We start from the raw sequence: 20,426 nt of genomic DNA on the forward strand, positions 1-20,426 counted from the left end.
CCTGTAATGGGTTGGGTTATTTATTTAAGCCCAGTGAGAAGTCCCTGCTCTCATCTGATAGGTTATAAATTTGTCTCCCCATTAGACAGCTAACCTAATATACTCTACAGACTTATCAGAATAGAGAGCAGTTTTTCTCACATGCATCACCTAGGCTCAAAACACAAAAGGACTGATTCTTCGCTCATATCAGGTACGCAAATTATATATGTATAGATTATTGAACATGCTATAATGCTTGTATCTACATCCTATCTAGGCTACCCTTATAAATTTCCTGCAATTGGTATCAGAGCTAAGTAGATACATATTATGGCTGTTCTTTCCTCTAAATACGTTCTTTTTTCTTTTACGAAATTAATTGAGGGGTTTCGATCCTCTGTGGTATGAGAACAACATGCTTAAAATTCTTGTGCTTTCGTTGCTTAATTTGTAAGAATTGAGTGTTTTGCGTCTTGGATTTTATAGAACCCTAATGCAAATCCTATCTCTGTGTTCTATGATCAAATCCTATCTATGTGTTCTATGATCTAGGAAATTTCTTGAGGGATTCTACTCACCTCACCCCTGCGTCTTACATACTCAAAATCTCTACGCATCGTGGCCTAAATTGAGAGATCAAAATAGTGTTTTATTCGGATTAAAAGTGACCCAGATATGTTCCCTTCTTCTTAGTGAGAAGAAGGATTTGAATATTTGATGATAAAATATTAAAAAAATATTATTATGTCATGTTATCATCATGAGTAACAACCTGGATTTAAAAGTGGAACGTGATTACAAAAGCCATTATCCTTGGAATCCTCTCTTTTATCCACTCATCATATTCTGTTAGTAAGAAGAAAAATTTAATTGATCCTAGAGGTAATGCCCAAAACCAATTGAAAAAGGGACCAAATCTTTATCTCCTCCCTTCCCAAATTCAGTGCAAATATATATATATATATATTTTTCTTTTAATATATCTTGTGGAATTTATTTGGAATAGATTTTACATAAGTTTTTGATAAAATTACTTTGTATCCACTTTAATGATACCAGAAATTTATTATTATGCAATTTTGGTGTAACGGTGCAAATTTGCATAAAATCATCTGATTGATTCATATATGATTGAATATGTGGAGAACTTTGTTAGATATATACTCTTCTATTATCCTTTTTTAATTGATTTGTGAAATTATATATTTATGGCATGAGATTTGAAATACCAATCTATTTATTTAACCATTGTGATATTTTGTTATTTCTTTCCTAATTAAGGTGGAAATTAAATATAAATTCATTAACTCACATTCTTATGATTAAATTTTGTTATGTATGTCATGTTGGAAAATATAAAATTCTCTTATATCCTTTTATTTGTAAAATGAAAATATATAGTAATTCTATAAATTATTATATTCTAGGCTTATAGACCTTAAAATTATAAGGAAAGTTCCTTAATTTACTAGCAATTTTATATTATAGATTATAATCTATTTTCTAGTATACACTTTTTGGGACTAAGTTCTTTTAGGTCATTCTAAAATTAAAGCCAATAATTCTTGATCATTTTTTTAACTTATGCTTTATACAAACTCTTATCTGATTATAAGCATTATATTTTGTGTGATTGTGATCTCACCTATCGTGAGCACAGTTGTGCAAAATTTTGTGAAAATTATGTAATCTAAATTTCTTCAATAATTTAGATGAAATTCTATGTGTATTTACATTAATGATAATTTACCCTATCGGTATGTTGTTATTAGTGTAACTTGTGGTTTATGTAATGTATTATTTATTGTAAACTTATGTCAATCAATTCAAATGTCCTATTGGTATTAGAATATCTCTGTGACAAACTATTATATACATTACATTAATTGGGCAATATATATATATTTTAATATAATCCAATTATTCTTAAAAATTTGCATTGCCTATCGCTATGCAAATTTATACTAAATAAAATTGTTCATTGGAATAAATTATAAATTATTTTTATGTAAGTAATGGACATGCCCTATCGGCATGACATTGCTTGACAATAGTTTTGGATATTAATTTTAAATACTTAAAATATCTTTTATATATTTTTTAATTTAACTGTTTTCTCTATCAAGTGGGAGAAACTGATTTATCATAATATTATTTTCTCAAGAAAATAAAATATGCAATGTCTCTCACTTAATTAGTTGTACAGTTAATTGAATATGAGAAGCCACTACACTTATGTTTAATATAATGCTATATATCAATTTATCATCGGACCTATATTGAGGATATCATTAAGTCTCTTTGAGAATATTGTAATATAATAAACTTCATATGATTGTCTTATACAATTGATAATCAATTATTCTTGTTAAGAGAATATGACAAACTCTCAATTTTATACCATTATTCTTTGTCCTTTTTTTATGGTATGTTATCTTTAATACTCTGGGATATACATATAAATTCTAAATTAGGAGTTAGAGACTGTTTTTTATCCTCAATAGTGATTAATTATAGGTCTCATATGCTTCCGCTGTTATTATTGACAATCCATCAACTTTCTATGTTCAAGTGGGTATACTTGTTTTCATATTATAGCACTTGAAATTTTGAGTGATATTTGCAAGCGATCCCATATTCTGTTTAAAATATTATGGATCTTATTTTCACTCCTTTGTGTATAAACTATGGGTTGCTTCATTCATAAAATATTTTAATGATTTTAAGTGTGAATAAATAAGGAGATTGTTTGGTAAAATGTGTCAAATAAGCACTTAAAATCTCCTAATTCTATATGCAGAGTATGTAGTTACTTGTGTAAATAGAAATCTTATAAGACTTTGTGGCTGATAAATTCCATATATTGGCTCCATTTTGTGAATTCTATTATGTAACCACTTCTCTTAAAACTCTACACTATTCTATTTCTCTCTAATTTATTTATTCTTGAAGAGAGAAAGATTGTGAGTTTCACACTCACGCAAATTCTTTTCCACATAGTCATGATCCCACTATTAAATATTATACCATTGGAGTATTTTATACTAGTTAGCTCTAGTGGGAAATTCTAATTTTACCATGGTATATTGGATTAGTGGGAGTGTGCACACATTGTTTTGTCTCGAGACATATTGATATATTGATACCATATACTCTTGTGTGCACTTCTATGTTAATATGGTATATTCTTAGAGCTATTTTGTTGTCATATATTCTTATGCGCGCTTAAATGATCATATGACATGCTCTTGGAGACTTTGGTACTCAGTCTCATTCTTTGGGTTATTCCGTTGGTAACAACACATTTGGCATGCAATTTAATGTGTTTCTCTTAACCAACATTTCACATTCTCTATGGTAAAACATAAGTGTCTTAGATGTATAGTATCACTACTCCTATCGAGTATGATTTCTTGCATTTTTAAGGTACTTAATCTTAATTAGACCATTAATTATAAGTGTTTGCTCATTATTGACATTTTATTCTTTATTAGTTCAAGACACACTTTGTCTAAATAAGTTTCCATTATCCATGTTATTATTAAACTCTTTTACCATGGACTTATGGTCACTTGTTTAGAAAACCTTGAATTAATTATGTCAAATTCTTTTGAGCATATTCTCTTTAGCCCACATGTAATCACTCTTTTGGCTATTAAGATCACTTAGACTTATGTGGAATTTATACTTGCCCTTGTGATATATTTTCTCTCAAAACAATAATTCTATGCATTCAAAACACTTGTTTGCTAGAGAGAAAAGAAATTCTAAAATTTCGGACTCTAAGTGAGTACATTAATCCACTGATTAAAGACTTTATTCTTGGAGCCTGTCTAAACCATATAAATTGATAAGGTCAGTGGGAGTCTGAAAACATAGCATTTTAAGATGCTTGGGCCATTCTTTGGAATTGCATGTTTATCTAAATTCTATAATGTCTTTCCACATCCATCATTCTTTTATGAAATATGAGTCTCTTATCCCTATCGGATATTCTTAACACACACGACACATATCCCTATCGGATACTATCTTCTCTTGTGTTAAAGCTTATATTTTCTTGCTTTTGGTGGATTTGCGTTTTGTCCATTATTGATATCCTACTCTTAATAATTCTTGCATTTCTGTTAATTGACTAATGCTATCCAAGTGGGAGATTGTTGGATATTTTATGGATTAGCATTAATCATTTAATTAGAATGTGTAATTCTTGAATTATTAATATATCAATTATTAGAAATTAATATTAATTATAACGCTTAACCACTTGATGGATATTACTATTGGGCTTTTCTGATGAGTAACCTGTAATGGGTTGGGTTATTTATTTAAGCCCAGTGAGAAGCCCCCTGCTCTCATCTGATAGGTTATAAACTTGTCTCCCCATTAGATAGTTAACTTAATCTACTCTACAGACTTATCAGAATAGAGAGCAGTTTTTCTCACATGCATCACCTAGGCTCAAAACACAAAAGGACTGTTTCTTCGCTCATATCAGGTACGCAAATTATATATGTATAGATTATTGAACATGTTATAATGCTTGTATCTACATCCTATCTAGGCTACCCTTATAAATTTCCTGCAGAGAAGCCATATAGGATTTGTGAGCCGCTTGCCCATTGACAACACGAACAACAACCTCAGAATCAGACTCCATATCAACCTTCGAAATCCACGCTCCCTAGCCACTAACAATCCTTTCTTAATGCCCATGGCCTCGGCAAAATGCAGCCCCAAATTGGAATCACTGAACAGGGACGCGGCAAGGCACACCTCCCCCTCAAAATATCGAATTACAATCCCATTCTTCCATTGATTATAATGTGATAAAAGAATGAAATTTAATTGAATTTGAATACAATTTAACTACATGTGTATATTTTTTTGACACCAACTACATGTTTATTTATTAAAACATTATAAACCAAAATTTTCTTTCATAACTATAATTGATATAACCAATGATTTAAAACTCGGTCTGAACTAGTCTCTGTCGGTCCGGCTTGATCAGTACTCAATCACATTATTGGTTCGAGTTTGTCAGCTAATCAAATATGTTATTAAACTGACGACACTACTAGAAATTCGCTGTTTAGCGACAGATTTAGCGACCGAAATATTTCAGTCACTAATAGCGACCGACTTTGCGACGGAATCCATGATATTTTGGTCAAACTCTGAGTTTGACTTACGAGCGACCGAATTAGCGACCGAAATTTTCGTCGCTAAAAAGTAAAATAAACATAATAAAGTAAAGTAGCGACTGAATTAGCGACAGATTATTTAGCGACCGACATATCCGTCGCTAGTAGCAACCGATTTACCAACGGAAATATTAGCGACTGAAATTTCCGTCGCTAAAGAAGTAGAATAAAACTAACAATGCAAAGTTGAGACCAATTTAGTGACCGAAATGATATCGACCGAAATTTTCGTCGCTAAAACGTAGAATAGAAATACCAATGCAAAGTAGCGACCAATTTAGCGACCGAAATTTCCGTCGCTAAGAAGTAGAATTAAAATAACAAAGCAAAATAGCGACCGATTTAGCGACAGATATGTTAGCGACCGCTATATCCGTCGCTATTCTATGAAAAACACCTCTCGATTCTCTCTCTCACGAAACCCTACCGCCGCTGTAACGAGCTCGACCTTGTGGAGGAGATCGTCGTCGCTCCTACCGATCTCGCACTCACTCCTCTCTTTGATTTCACACCTCCGTCGAGACGTCTCTGTTCGCGACCACCATACTCTCTATGGCATCGTCCTTCGTCTTGTCGTTCTCCGTGGCGTCGTCTTCATCGTACCACTGCTCTACATCACGCCGTTCTTTATCATGCCGTTACCATTCTCCGTCGTTGTATCTTGTATGCATTTTTTGCTCTCTCTCTATCTCTCGCTCTCTGACAGGTTCTCTTTATTTCTTTGTTAGGGTTTCAAGTGAGCAATGTCGAAGATGCTCCGAGTGAGGGCAAGTTTGGCACGTCCTCTTCAATCTGGGTCTTTACTACTTTATTTGTCTGATCATATTCTTTTTTTGAGAGGTAATTTTTCACTTTCAGCAATGTTTTATATACTTATTTACACAAGATCTGTTGTTAAATGTTTGAGTTTGTTGAATGGGCTTCTAATTGAATTTAGTGATTAAAGTAATTGAGGCTTTGGCTTACTATTTTCCAACTGGTTAAGACTCAAGTTTGTTTTTTCAGCTTTGTTGTAATCTTTTCAAGGTTAATGAAAATGGCATACCCTGGAATAATACATGAACCCCTGCCTTTCATTTTTCTTTTTTTTAGTTTTCATGTAAAAAGAGAAGAAGAAAAAAGCATGACGTGGATTCATGCATAGACTATTGACCTCTACAAGTTTTCTGGAGGAGTATGCTTCTGATTCGAGGCCCCAGAGTAAGAGAGCTACCCAACTAAGATAAGTTGGGATATGCAGTTATGAGAAGTTTGTATTAGCTTTAACTTATGGTAGTATTGCAACTGATATAAGTACTTAATTTAGCTCGGCATTTGTCTCTTGAAACTTTTGTTTCGGTGCATGGGATATCTCGAGTTTCCATTAGTCTCACTACCCTTCTTTAGTTTGGCTTTACTCCTACATTTCCACTATTGATAGCACATTGAGAATTTGGAAAGCTCCTTAATTTAGCAATGTATTGTCTAACTGACATGTTTCCTTATTGTAATAGAAGAAACCCCAATTCTTATGTGTATTTTAGTACTCCGGGAAGTATTTGCCCAAAGATTGCGTTATAAACACTTCCCTAGGTGACTGATTGCTACTAGCTAGTCTCTAATATCTCCAAGTGCAAGTAGTACAGGTTCACTTTTGAGTTTTTATTTGTCTATCCCATAGTTTTAGATATTTTCTCAATCTCCTTTAACCACAATTCTGTTGCTTTAGGATCAGATGGTTTATGCACTCTTCTGATAACTTGAGTGGTGGCAGTAGCCATGTCCCTTGCAATAATTAATGAAGCATATATACTTGTTTTTATATTCAGGTTCAAGGAATGGGACATTGGGCTGGGATTTGAGGGTTCATATAGCTCTTTAGGTGTAGCAAGAGACATTGAGTATCTTCATGATGGGGTAAGGTACAATGTGATCTGCACTGAGATAATTTTGTTGTCTTCATCTAGTAATGATTGTATATATTGTCAATTCAGGAAGTTCCTCCTGTAATCCATCGAGATATCAAATCTTCCAATATTCTTTTGGATCAGTCCATACGAGCTGGTAAGCTCTCTCCCTCTACTAGCCTTACTAAAGATATTGGATTTGATAATATTTTATTTGGGTGATATTCCATATGGAGTGGTATCTCATTAATTACATGGGACAAGCAAGATCTGTTGGAAAGGAAGATATCAGAGCAATTACAAGGGACGCTCTTCGGTAATTGATTGAAACTTCAATGATTAGTTTCAGTGTGCTCATACTTGAAATTATACTGGAAATAACTTTTTTTAGCAGTATATAAAATTTGTTCTTCTGCCATGTATCAGTCGCTGAAGCTTCTATTGGATTTGTTGTTTCAGTATCTTCACAATATACAAGTAGAGAAACTTCTGTCATTTCTGTAGTAGTGTTTCTAATTTCTAGCACTACAAAAAAAATGGCATTTTGCGGCGGTTGTCAGGACGTTTCGCGGCGGTTTAAACCGCCGCAGAAAGCTTCTCACGGCGGTTTGCAAACCGTCGCAGTTACTAGCGTCGCAAGGCGTTCTGCGGCGGTTAGAGGCAACCGCTGGAATAGCCGCCGCAAAATGCATCTAGCGAATTGCGGCGGTTCAAACCGCCGCAAGATACTTTTTCTTGATGGAATTCCTGATGCGATAGACGGCGGTTACAACCGCCGCAGTGGTGTCCATATTTGCGGCGGTTTAAAACGGCCGCAAGTAGTGAATTTAATTAAAAAAAATATTTTTCTTAAATTTTTACACCTCCAGTTCTTTTGATCACCTCCAGTAACTAAATTAATTTACATGTTACATCTCAAGCATCTTAGAACTAGAGTATGTAGTAAAACATCTAAGGAAGCACCAAAATTAGTTTGAAGGAAAGCAAGTTTTGTCATATCTACCTGATAATTAAAAACATATAAGCAGAGATATAAAGAGAGTTTATAACAATCAGTGAAGAGTGCAAAGTTTCGAAGCAGCATTACCACTCATATCCAGGATTTGTAGCTCAGGCAGTGCTTCAAAACAGCCTGAAACATAATGACTTTTGTTCACTTCATATTTTTTTACAAGAAATGAAGATGAAACATGAAGTGCACAAAACAACAGGTCAAGTGACACGAAAGCTCATTAGCCATTATGATTTCATTTTAAAACCTAAACAGAAAGAGATCAACAATGATACCTTGAAAAGACGGCCAAGAAATCCAGCATCAATGACTTCAACAGAGTGCATATGTCTGATGTGGAACAAATCCTATTAAAAAAGTTAAGGCAAATTAGATTATCAAGCATGCCCAATTGATTAGGGAACATTTTAAACATGTTCATCTTCTTACATATGTTCTTTAAACAAAACAATCAACAAGGAAATGCAAGGAGGCTCTACAAAGTTTAAGGAAAGCAATAGTTAGACCTTTCCTCCATATCTGGCCACACCTTAATCAACAATGAAAAGCTAATTTTATAAGCTATAACATACCTTACTTGCTAGAGCTAGTTTTCTCCAATTTTCTCCAATTTAAGACATTTCTTATTAAGAATGAGACTGATGCTCCAATAACAATCAGGGGATTTGGTGGCTAAAATTCCATGTCTCCAAGAGCTGATATTTTAAGAAATGAGAGGAATTCAGATTCATGAAAATGCACAACAAACTTATTTCGATTTCTAACTGTGCAGGTATCTACATTGTATGACATCCCCCTCTTTAAGGAATGAAATGCAAATTGTCTTAGTCAACCACCAATCTAAAAATTTATCTCAAAATAACCAGAATCGGGCACCAAAATTAGGGAAGGGGAATAATTGATTGTACAAAATGAACTCACTTACATTTTGATGAGTAGACTTACAAAGTACCTCATTAATGGTAGCCTCAACCACTTCTTGAATGAAAGTTCTCCCTTGTCTTGATGTTCCAATCCAACTGCTGCCATATTGTAATCTGTGCGCGTGAGGGAAAGAGAGAGAGATCATACAATAATAGCGCCTCAAGTTCCTTATCCAGTTCATGTACAATTGCTTGTTATCAAGCTTTAGAAATTTGCACAAAACATGCAGCAAATTAATTTAAATTCCAGAACAGAGCACACAAACAATGCTTAAAGATTTCTTTTGATACATTAACAAGGTCATACTGAAGGTGAACTTAGCATGTAAGCAATTTGTAGATAACTTTACAAGTGACAAGTAGAAGCAAATATTAGTCCTCCTAAGTTCAACTGAAATCATATGCATGTCAAAGAGTTACACATTCCTTAAAATAATAGGAACTCTTATACTGATGGATCAACTACAAAAGAAGATGTCTTGATCTAAAATGCCTCAACATGTATCAAGGCAATCTTATGCTGAACATCTTTTAAAGCAACCACGACGATCAAAAGAAAGATGATTCAAGCAAATAGATCATGAAATCCAATATATCTTCAATGTATGTTTCATACATATATATTGTGTTGATGTCATAGATCACTGGTTGGGAACATTGAAGATATGTATACTAATTAAAGAGACAATCCCACCAGAATATTGCAGAAAAAGAACTCCTTGGAGTTAAAGCCTATAATTATAATCCAAAAATGTTCAAGAAGAATCAAAAAAATATTTTGAAGTTTAGCGACGCCCTAGCCGACATTGATTATCATAAATAAAATCATCTATATGACCGATGCTAATAGATGGACAATAGCTTCATTCGTCTTGTCAAGCATGTAGCATCAACTGGTGTGACGTTATTCTAGCGCTGATATCATAAATAGAATCACCTATACGAGCAATGCTAACCATAAGGGTGAGTTCATAGTTTAGGCTTATATAAGTTTGAATAAGGTGGTGTTTATGCAAAGAAAAACAAGTATTAAGATAAAGATTCAGTTGAAGAGAAGCCTTGAGATTGTAAAGTAATTGAATCATCTCCCCCAATTTTTTATATGTTACCCTAACAATATATGTGTCCACTATACTTTTCATGTGCTAGATAAACCTATAGGTATACCTAAACTACTCACCCGATGACTCTACCTAGCTGCAACCGTCATTCAGGCGTGATTGCTTGAATAAAGATTAAAATAGAGAACCTAGCTAGTGCTAGTATTGTACTTTTCTTGCTTTTTTTTAATTGTATTTTGGTATTAGGCTTGTATATAAGCCTATATAAGTTAGTTTGGGTTGGATCTCCATAGGTTTTCTAGGGCCTGTATATATTGGCCCAAATAGGATTTAGAATTTAATTAGTTTTACCTTTTTGGCCCAATAGGTTAGCCTATGAGTGGAGTTAGGATTCGAGACATGAGCTTGACCCATTTTTTGGAACTTCGGTTTATTTGGAAGTCATAAAGCATTTTTGTGAGAGTAGACACTCTTCACATTTTCACCCTAGAGAAACACTTGAGAATTATCAAAGATGCATTATCTTTGTGACTTCTCTTCACGTTTGACTAATCAAATATTATTCCATTGAAGACTTGTGGCGCCTACTTTCTCTCCTACCTTTTTCCATTTGTGATTCTAGTCCTTTTGGATAGTGAAATTCTAGCTCACGCAGGACAAATGTTTTGGATAATGTGTGTAACATACAACAAACAAGCAACATCGATCAACTCAATAAAAATATAAAACAATAACAAACAACACAGATGATTGATAACTCAGTTCGGTGCAATATCACCTACGTCTGGAGGGTTTTGACCCGAGAAAGAAAATCCACTATTAATAGTATTGGCGTGCACCCGGTCTTAGTTGAACAAACCTTGTTCAATGCCTTCCTACCTAATACTACCAGTGTCTTTCTACTTAGTACTCCCCTAAGTATGAGATCTCTCTCACATTCTCTCAATCACTCACCATAGTAACTGAAACAATAAACAATATGAATATGAAGAGATTACAACTCAACTAAAGCAAATCAACTCTATACCTTAAGATGATCAATGGAGGCAGTAGAGTGGTGTACAAGAAACAACAAGGACTCACAAAAACAAAACCCTAAAAGCACAATAGCTCGCTCAAAAACACATCACACAATCCACACTTTGAGCAGTTTGGGTTGATTCTCCATAAGTAGCTGGTCTTCAGCAGGGCTTGATCTTCAATGGGCTTGACCGACAGAGTCCATAAAAAAACAAATGTGGAACTTCCTGACAAAGATTTGATTCCAAACATATTTTCTCCTCAAAAGATTTGTTCACAAAATAAAACAATCACTCCAGACATACTGAAGCTAAGCTTGAGGCGCACACAAAACAACCAGAACCTTCTGGAACATATGTAAAATACATACAACACTTTGATACATACACATGTTACAACAACGCATGTGCGACATTATGACCAACATCATGTTTTAACTAAATGCAGCCAATTAACCATTAAAAGAACAACAAATAGTAAAACAATTTAGCTGCCTGTTTTTAGTTTTGCAGCTGTGATTTGATTGGCAAGTGTCACGAATCAAGATGTTGTGTTTGGTGTTTAGTTGTTTTTTTTTAACAAATACAATGATGAGCCAATACGGAAACAGAATAAAATCCTCCTCACACAATGTTGACACCCCAACTATTTTCCATCATCTCCCAATTCCCTTTAATGGATAGCAGATATACACAACCATGATTCCCTTGCCCACTCTTGGAAGGAGAACTTGAACTCCTTGACTAGTGTTCTAAGCTTTCAGTTCTGTGTTCATTCTGTATGCTACTTTCAATGAAAAGTTGATTTTCTGTGTTCTTCTGTTTATTCTGTACGTACTCAAGTTAAAATGATCTTGACACCCTAGAATAATAGTAATGAATAATGACCATTAAATGATAAAGTACACTGAGTTCATAACTTTCTGTAGTTGATAATCTATTCCTAACAAAGCTTGAAATATGCTAGTAAATTTTAAGTGGATCATTTTATGTTTATCAGCTTTTAAGACAAGAATGTTAGATAAACTGTATCTGTATCATCATTTGAAATGTAACCTCTCAGTTGGGCCAATCCATTCCAAATCATATAGAAACTAGTATCATAGCTTTGCTTAGTTATAGAGTAGTATCCATTTGCATTTCTTGCTTTCATATGCAATCTGTCTATATGTATAGGAAATACTTGGGTGAAGATTATGTATGAATGAATAATCGAGTGTCACAAATATGAGTAATTGTGTTTATATGTATCACAAAGTATCATAAAATAAAATACACGCATAACACAAATCAAGATAAGTGCACAAATAATATTAAACATATATAATTATAAAGAAACACATAGAGCTATCCTATGCCTATATCATATTTATCTACGGAGGACACAGGAAATCAGAGGACCGCTCGCCGGCTTCACTGTCCTTAGCCACCCCGGAACACCGCGCCGGAGATTTCTTCACCGACCTATTCCAATTCCAACCGAAATTCGGCGGCGTCAGAGTGCACCCCCACTGCTCATGATCACTCCCAAACCTCCCAACACTTCTAGTCCTATAACCCCACGTGCCACTACTCATCCTCGTGAAGCTCACGCAGCTTTTCGCACGCTTCAGTGCCGTGGAACTCAGCATCTGGCTCCGAACCTCATCCGGCAACCTCAGCGTGAACCTCTCGCAATCTTCACCAGGTTGCACCACCACCGAGTGACGGTTACGGTCGACCGGAGACAGCAGTGATGACAAGAACCCGGTCGACCGTGACCGTATAGGATGGCTGGTCGTGCGACACCGGCGAAGCGGTTCAGTGTAGCTGTGATCACTACTTTTCTGGTTGTCATTTTCTGAGTCTCTCTCTTGTTCCTCGTTTAGGGAGTTCTCTTCTTCTTGATCTTCCGGCATTAGGATGGAGACGGTGGGAGGAGGGAGGTTGGTGGCGGTGTCGTCGGGTGTTATTGGGAGAAGGCTAGCGCGGCAGACGGGGCAGGTGGAGTGGGAAGCGAGCCAAAGGTCGATGCAGCTGTGGTGGTAGACGTGGTTGCAGATGGGGATCAGGCGGAGGGTTTCGTCATCTTCGAACTCGTTAAGGCACACGGCGCAGGCGAGTGTGCCTTTGCCGATCTTGAGGCATTTCACGTGAGAGTAGAGGAAGGTGGGGAATGTGTCGATGACTTCTTGGTTGAGGCCGTTGGAGAGCTCGTTTAGTTGCCGGTGGCCGCTGCCGCCCGCGGCGGCGTGAGCTAGGGTGAGCCTGCCTGCTTGGCGTTCAGTGCATTTGCCGGAGTAGAGGGAAAGAAAACCTGAAAATATATGAATGTCAAAATAATAATAATAAGGGAATTAATAATAAAATCATAGAAAGAAGCTAAGAGATGGGATTAAAAAAGAAATGAGATAAATAAAAAATGTAAGTGAAAATTGAGTGAAAATATTATGAGTCGGAATGAATCATCTCTTAAAATTGAATCATTTTACCATTGTTTTAAGTATTTTTTAGCACCTATGAAATGAGAAAAAAATACCTATTACTTGACATTTCTTATAAATCCATTCAACCTAATTTTTTCTTTAAAATGTATTGGTCACTTGGCTAGTTATCGATTGAACTTGTCGGTTTAGTTTAATTTTCTTAACTATAATCAACACATAATTTAACGGCAGTTTAAAATTGCAACATATGTAATTTATAGAGTAACTATAGAGTAAATTTCAAAAAAAAAAAAACTATAGGGTAATAAGATTTTATAATTTGTGACGGTTAGAAACTGCCAATAGATGTATTTGGTGTTAAGAAAAACTTATGAACACGAATAATTTTTGTAAGTGTTTAATCAACAATTAAGATCATGCAAACATACATTAACATGTAAACTAAGACACCAAATAAATACATACCGAAAGAAAAATGAGACACTAAAGGTAGAACAAATTAAACGGCTTAGATTTCAATGAAAACTTAAAATCTGAAGTATCCAATCTTTATCCCATGAATCAGATTTATTACTGCTATGTTTTCTCAACTACCTGCATGGGCTAATTAGTGTCCGATCCACTATGTAAACTTGACTAATAATGTTTTGATACTAAATTAACATACACCAATGTAACAATTAATTACCTGAAACAAGGAACATAAGGGCCACAATCCCCATGATGGTGGCCACGGATTTATTACTATCCGGCTCCATTTCCGGCGCCATCGTCTGAGCAGTCGCTGGCATTGAAAGCTGTATGATAAGAAGAAGCAAGAAAGCAAGCCACACATGTCTATGAATATGTCCAAAACGACGCCGTCTGGGAGGACTCTCCTTTTGCATGATCATCTTTTGCTCAAAATTTGCTTCTATGGGTCATGCCTATGCACACGTTAATTCCCGCTAAGAGATGAACGCTAGCTGTCAATAACGCCAGAGCACACACATTAGTTTGCTTGTCGAAAGTGGTGAGCAAAGGTACTTGACTAACTATATGCCTTCTATTTCGATGTAAGTTTTCAATTATGGGTCTTTTTGAGAAATCACTAGAAAAAGAAAGAAAGTCCATATAATTGAGTTTATGTAATTATTAGTGCTTGTAATCGGTGGTTTAGTACAAAAAGTGGGCTTGCGCCAAACGAATGCTGACAAATGAGTACGTAACATTGGTATTTTGCACTTTTTTTTTAATCTCTTGAGATAATTTCTCGTGAGTTTGGGAAGCCAACGTTATTTGGCTCCTCTCCATTGTGCATAGCCAAAGGATAACAACGTTTATGTTTTTATTTATTTATTTTGTGTTCGAAAACTTGTCGAAAACGTTTCTTGTATGCTTGGTGGTTTATTAGGAAAATGTTTGATGAACACCCACATAAAGATGTAAACACTTAGAGTGAGGTCTTCAACTCTAATTCTTAGAGGTGAGTTTTTAAGTTAAGAATTAAGAATTAAGTTTTTAAACATTGAAGATGACTCACGTTGAATTCTTATTTCTTAAAAATAAAAATTAGTTCTTATGTAAGCAACTTTACTTTATGAGTTATTAGCATAAAAAACATTTTTTTTCTCTCATCCAAATAGCTTTTATTACTTTATGAGTTTTTTATTTTATCGTTTTCTTTCTTTAGAAAAGATAAATATTATTGATAGAGTCGAAAAACATGAGAACAACTCTCTCATGAAATAAAATAGGGGAAAAAAGAAACAAAAACCAACTACTAGATAGGAGAAAAAACAACCCAAAAATAACCAAAGATAAACAACATAGAAAGGGAAAAAGAATACGAAGAAGGCAATCAGCAACATAGCGGCACAACAAGCAAAACTAGACTAGGACTCTAGGAGTGAAAGAAGAAACACGCAGGCAGCAAGCAATCAATCTCAGCCAAGAAAAATAGCAGCACAATCACAGAGCAACATAGGAAAAAAAAATATATAAATAATGTGTTGTGGTGAGACCAGATGAATAGTGCTAAGAATTCAAAGTTAAGAACCTGTGATTGGAGCGAAATATGCAAAAGTGATCGCCGATGCAGTGAGGCACGGACAAGGAGCGGCTCCTGACAGACTTCTAACTGGAGGGGCACATGAATGAACCGATCCCGCCCCCGAACAATAGGTATTTCGAGACTGTATAGGTATGAGACTATGCAGTTGAGGAAGGCATAAAAGATTTGATTGGTACTACGTACTCATAACAACAAGATGCATCTTCTTTTCGGGAGCCCAACTCATAAATACTTCAGGATGAAGTGTGTTTGTCTTGGAGCAATATTGGAATGTGGGTGACCTCTTGGGAAGTTTTCCAGAGAAGCACGTAAGTGAGAACAAAGCGCGCTGAAAAGACTCGTGTTGTTAGCATAATGTGAGTCGTCAAATCGAAATGTTACATGCCCAAAAGAGAAAAATAGAAAAAAATGAAGGTATATGAGGATGTAACACTATCTTCATTTACAAATGGTACAAACCACATGCCAAAAGCTATAATTAACCTTACTTTCAATCTCATTTTCTATATTAATAATAACTTTTTACCATCTAAATCACTCGTAAGAGTAAGAGTAATTAAAATATTACATATGTGAACCAATGATATTTTAAATACGTGAATTAGAAATTTTAATAAGTAATCATATTGATCCACTATAATGGAGTTAAATTAGCTTCATAGATACCCACGAGAACACTACACCATTTTTTGCTTTTAGCAACAAGGGTGTGTGCAACAAGTAAAAGTGTTGCTAAAAGTGTATCTCAGGAATTAATTTGTGCATGTTGTCATAAATGGTTCGTTTTAGGCAACATATTTTATAACAAAATTAAATAAGTGTTCTCTATATAATAATAAGGAACAATTATTGTGATTATTGTTGCCTTTTCTCTACAATAGGTTACATTTTTTCACAGTGTTACTAGAGAACACAAAAAAACTGTCCCCAAAAGGAATAGGTAACGCTAGAACATGAGACAATTAAAAAGTGTTGTGTGAAGTTGTAAAAAACAAAAACTGTTATCTTTTGTGTTTATGACTACACTTTTCAACTGTTCCAAAAAACAATAAATGTTGTAGTTTGTTGTTCATTTGATAACACAAATTGAATGTGTGGAAAGAGCTCTTGAGTTCCATCTCTGGATATATACACAGAAAGAGATAGAGTCTTAATTAAATCTCAAATCTAGAATAGTCGATATCTGAATAGTGACTGAGGTACCAGGTGATTTATACTAAAGTAATTACTCGAAAAATGAGATGGTAAAATTTAATTAGAGAAATACTTACAAGAGTATCAGAACCCGGACAAGTGATCTCCATTCTAATAGACGCCAAATATGATGTTGTCCATAACTTCTAAATTGGGTTTTGTTTTGGGCTTTGACCGTGCTTTTGCTCGAGGGATTATATATTATCCATATTTAATGGTTAAGATTTTAAAATTTCAAGATTTTCGAAGGAAAAGCTGAATCTTATTTAATTTTCTAATCACGAGTGAGGAAAAGGAGTAAAAATAGATATTTAAAAAAACAAAGTGATCGATGTCCGTAGACAACGATTAAAATCTGTCGGTAATTTATCGATGGCTATTTCTATCACAAATTTATTGACGATTTTATCTATTTGTACTTTTGCAACAGACATAGTCAAACCGTATATAATATGTTATCGACGAGTGGAATAACAATGGCTTTTAGGCAGTCAATTGACCATCAATAATTCACGATTACTGACGCTTATTTGTCCTTATCAATGATCGTCAGTAAAACTCATTTTTCTTGTAGTGTTCCAACTACTACCAGGCTGCAATATCTAGTGATAGAAAAAGATCCTAAAGAAGCCTATGGTAGTATATGTGGTTGAATATGCTCAACCTCGACCACAAAGTTTGATGCCATTACTAAACAATTGGGTCATTTTGTAATGGGTAAAGCAAACATGATGCAGGCAGTACCTCCCACACTGGATTTTGAGCGATATGGGGAGGATGATCATATCAATAGCAATTTTTAAATGCATAATTTTCAATTGGGTCATTTTGTAGGTGCTCAAAGGAGCCATGGAGACCCATACTTTGACACTTACAATCCTAGTTGGAGAAATCACCCAAATCTTTCTTATAGTGGACAGTAGCAGAAGTCTCCAACACAAGGCACCTACAGGCCCCCTCACATGAAGAATCAGGGCCAAAGGCAGAGGAGAGAAGACCAAGCTTATAGGATCTCTTGATGAAAATTATGGACAAAATTGAAGGGGGATTCAAAGCCTTCGAAACTTAGATGAATAATATAGCAACCATGCTCTGTCAAAGAGTACAAGGCACAATACTCCTTTCTCAAACAGAGCCAAATCCAAAGGAAGAAGTTAAGTGGAAATTGGAGTGGGAAAACACCGTAAAAAGCACCAAGGGGAAGCGGGACAAACCACACTCCAAGAGTTTCTACTGAGGGAAACTCAAGCACTTTTAGATCTCTTTAGTCTAAAAATTCATAATGTACCACACTTTGTGATAAACTAGGTAGCTACCCGTGCGATGCACGGTCACAATTATTTTAATAAAAAAATATGTATTAGATTATATTTTATATTTAGTTATTTTTCGATGTATCAAAAATAGTTTATAATTTATTTATAATTGTAATGAATTGATTATTATATAAGTCACTTTAATTATAAGTATATCATATTCCATCTAATGTATATATTTTTGAACATCTAATTGTTTATCATTTCCATGTATGAATAAACACTAAAAACAAAACAAATAAGGTACCTCCTACTGCTGGTGTGTTAAAACTTAATTGAGTGATTGTGTAAAGAAAACTTATACTAACGATGCACACACATTAAATTAAAACATTGTTACACAATGCATAACTATTTTGAATGAATATTGCTTTTTTGAGTTAAATGAACTAAATATTAATATAAATTTTATAACTTGTTTGACTATTTACTATTCAAAAATTTATTCACTACATAAAAATGAATTTACTTAATTTTGTTATTACATAGCGTTAACTATTAATTATATATAATAATTTATATATAAGGAAAAAGTGTAGAAATAAAAACATAAAGACCCAAATTAAATTAAAACCCAATATAATCTGTAAATTACATAATACTATTAAGTTTATTGAAATATTAAATAATATTTTATACATATATAATTATATGATTGTGTTAGAATCTAACAATAATGCACTTAATATTATCAAATAATTAGTTTAAACATTGAAATTAACTTTTTTTAGTACAGTTCATAAGAAAGAAAAAGGAAATGGGAAAAACTCCGAACTAAGACCTTACATATGAGATACTCATAGCAACGTCAACGTCAACATTGAGTTTGTTTATTTCCCCTTCATTGATAATAATAATGTCTTACATAGCTAACTACTTATTCCATATTAAATACTATCACATCCCCTAAATTAACTTATATTTGACCTTAATTCCATATTAAATACTATCTTATTTTTCAATTTCCAATTTTATACAAAATCTCACCATTATACATTATTTTCATTTTATGTTTTATAAGACAAATTTTTTAAAGATTGTATTCTACCACATCCTTTTTATAATTTTTAGATAAACATATCTCAATTAATATTACTCTACTAACATAAATATTTCTCAAAATTCATTAATTTCATATTTCTTCAAGATATATACACCCTCCGTTCCTTATTATAAGGCAATTTTTTAGTGTTTTTCTTATTCCTAAATATAAGTCCATTTACAATATTAATGGAGTATTAATTATTTTTTCCCAAAATTATCCTCATATTTAATATGAAAGAGACAATGAGATTTTAAAATAATAACTTGGAGAGAGAAATTTATAAGAAATTAAATAAGGGTAATCTAGGAAAGTGAATAAATTATTTTACAAATTTATTGCTTGTAACTACTTTTCTTAATTTAAGAGAATTGAGTAAAATAGACTTATAAATAGGAACGGAGGGAGTATGAGAATGCCGATGCATATAAATGGTTAGGAAAGTAATTATAAAAAATAAACATAAGTATAATAAAGAAACAAAAAATACTATTAAGCATCTGAGGCTATTTGAAATTGAATAATCTAAACGAAAAAATATGAACTTTTAAAATTTTCCGCTTTTTGATTTTTATTTGGCTTAATTGCACTTTTGCTCCCTGATCTTTCACCTTTGTGCGATTTACCTCCCTCATCTTTAAAATGAGCGAATTCCCTCCCTCTTCTATTAATATGTGCGATTTAGGCCCTTCCGTTAGTTAGCCGTCCAATTACTAACGGCGGTTGCTATTTTCACCCTCCCTTTTACTAACCACACCCCCATATCAGAAATAAAAATAAAAATAAAATAAAAAAATGGAGGTAAATCACATAAAGGTGAAAGATCAGGGGGCAAAAGTGCAATTAAGCAAAAAAATAAAAAATAAATTAAATACAATTAATAGAAAATAAAAAAAAACTGAAAAAAATATTTTTATAAAAATCAAAGAAAAAATAATAAAATAAATGAAATAAGTTAAATACAAATAATAGAAAATGAAAAAACATTTTTATAAAATCAATAAAAAAACTGAAAAAAATATTTTTATAAAAATCAAAGAAAAAAATGTTTTTATAAAATCAAAGAAAATAAAATATTTTTTTTAATTGAAGATAGAAATTTAAAAATAAAATAAAAGAATAATTATTTTTAATTTAGTGTAGGTGGTGCAAATAGAAACAAATTCTTCTTTTATTTTATTTTTAAATTTCTATCTTCAATTAAAAAAAATATGTTATTTTCTTTGATTTTATAAAAACATTTTTTTCTTTGATTTTTATAAAAAAAAATTCAGTTTTTTCTTTGATTTTATAAAAATATTTTTT

At 33.4% G+C, this 20,426-nt stretch overlaps 1 protein-coding gene and 1 long non-coding RNA gene across 6 annotated transcripts; one reads left to right on the forward strand and one right to left on the reverse strand.

The window, feature by feature from the left end:
• Positions 1 to 1,623: 1,623 nt before the first annotated feature.
• Positions 1,624 to 9,254, forward strand: LOC130734181 (uncharacterized). 5 transcript variants are annotated; one of them, XR_009017784.1, is made up of 4 exons: positions 1,624 to 6,029; positions 6,282 to 6,389; positions 6,998 to 7,085; positions 7,163 to 9,254. It is a non-coding gene; the product is annotated as an uncharacterized LOC130734181 (long non-coding RNA). The 5 variants fall into 5 exon arrangements; XR_009017783.1 differs by having other exon boundaries at positions 1,624 to 4,480; positions 5,918 to 6,029; positions 6,282 to 7,085; XR_009017782.1 differs by lacking the exon at positions 6,282 to 6,389 and having other exon boundaries at positions 1,624 to 4,480; positions 5,918 to 6,029.
• Positions 9,255 to 12,291: 3,037 nt separating this feature from the next.
• On the reverse strand, positions 12,292 to 14,620 carry LOC130731715 (RING-H2 finger protein ATL34-like). Its single transcript, XM_057583964.1, has 2 exons — positions 14,205 to 14,620; positions 12,292 to 13,386 (listed from the first exon to the last, which is right to left on the reverse strand). Exons 1-2 carry the CDS (start codon positions 14,407 to 14,409, stop codon positions 12,464 to 12,466), a joined length of 1,128 nt encoding a protein of 375 aa, XP_057439947.1. The 5' UTR covers positions 14,410 to 14,620; the 3' UTR covers positions 12,292 to 12,463.
• Between the last annotated feature and the right edge of the window lie 5,806 nt (positions 14,621 to 20,426).

This window comes from Lotus japonicus, chromosome 1 (assembly GCF_012489685.1).
Source record: "Lotus japonicus ecotype B-129 chromosome 1, LjGifu_v1.2".
Lineage (NCBI taxonomy): Eukaryota > Viridiplantae > Streptophyta > Magnoliopsida > Fabales > Fabaceae > Lotus > Lotus japonicus.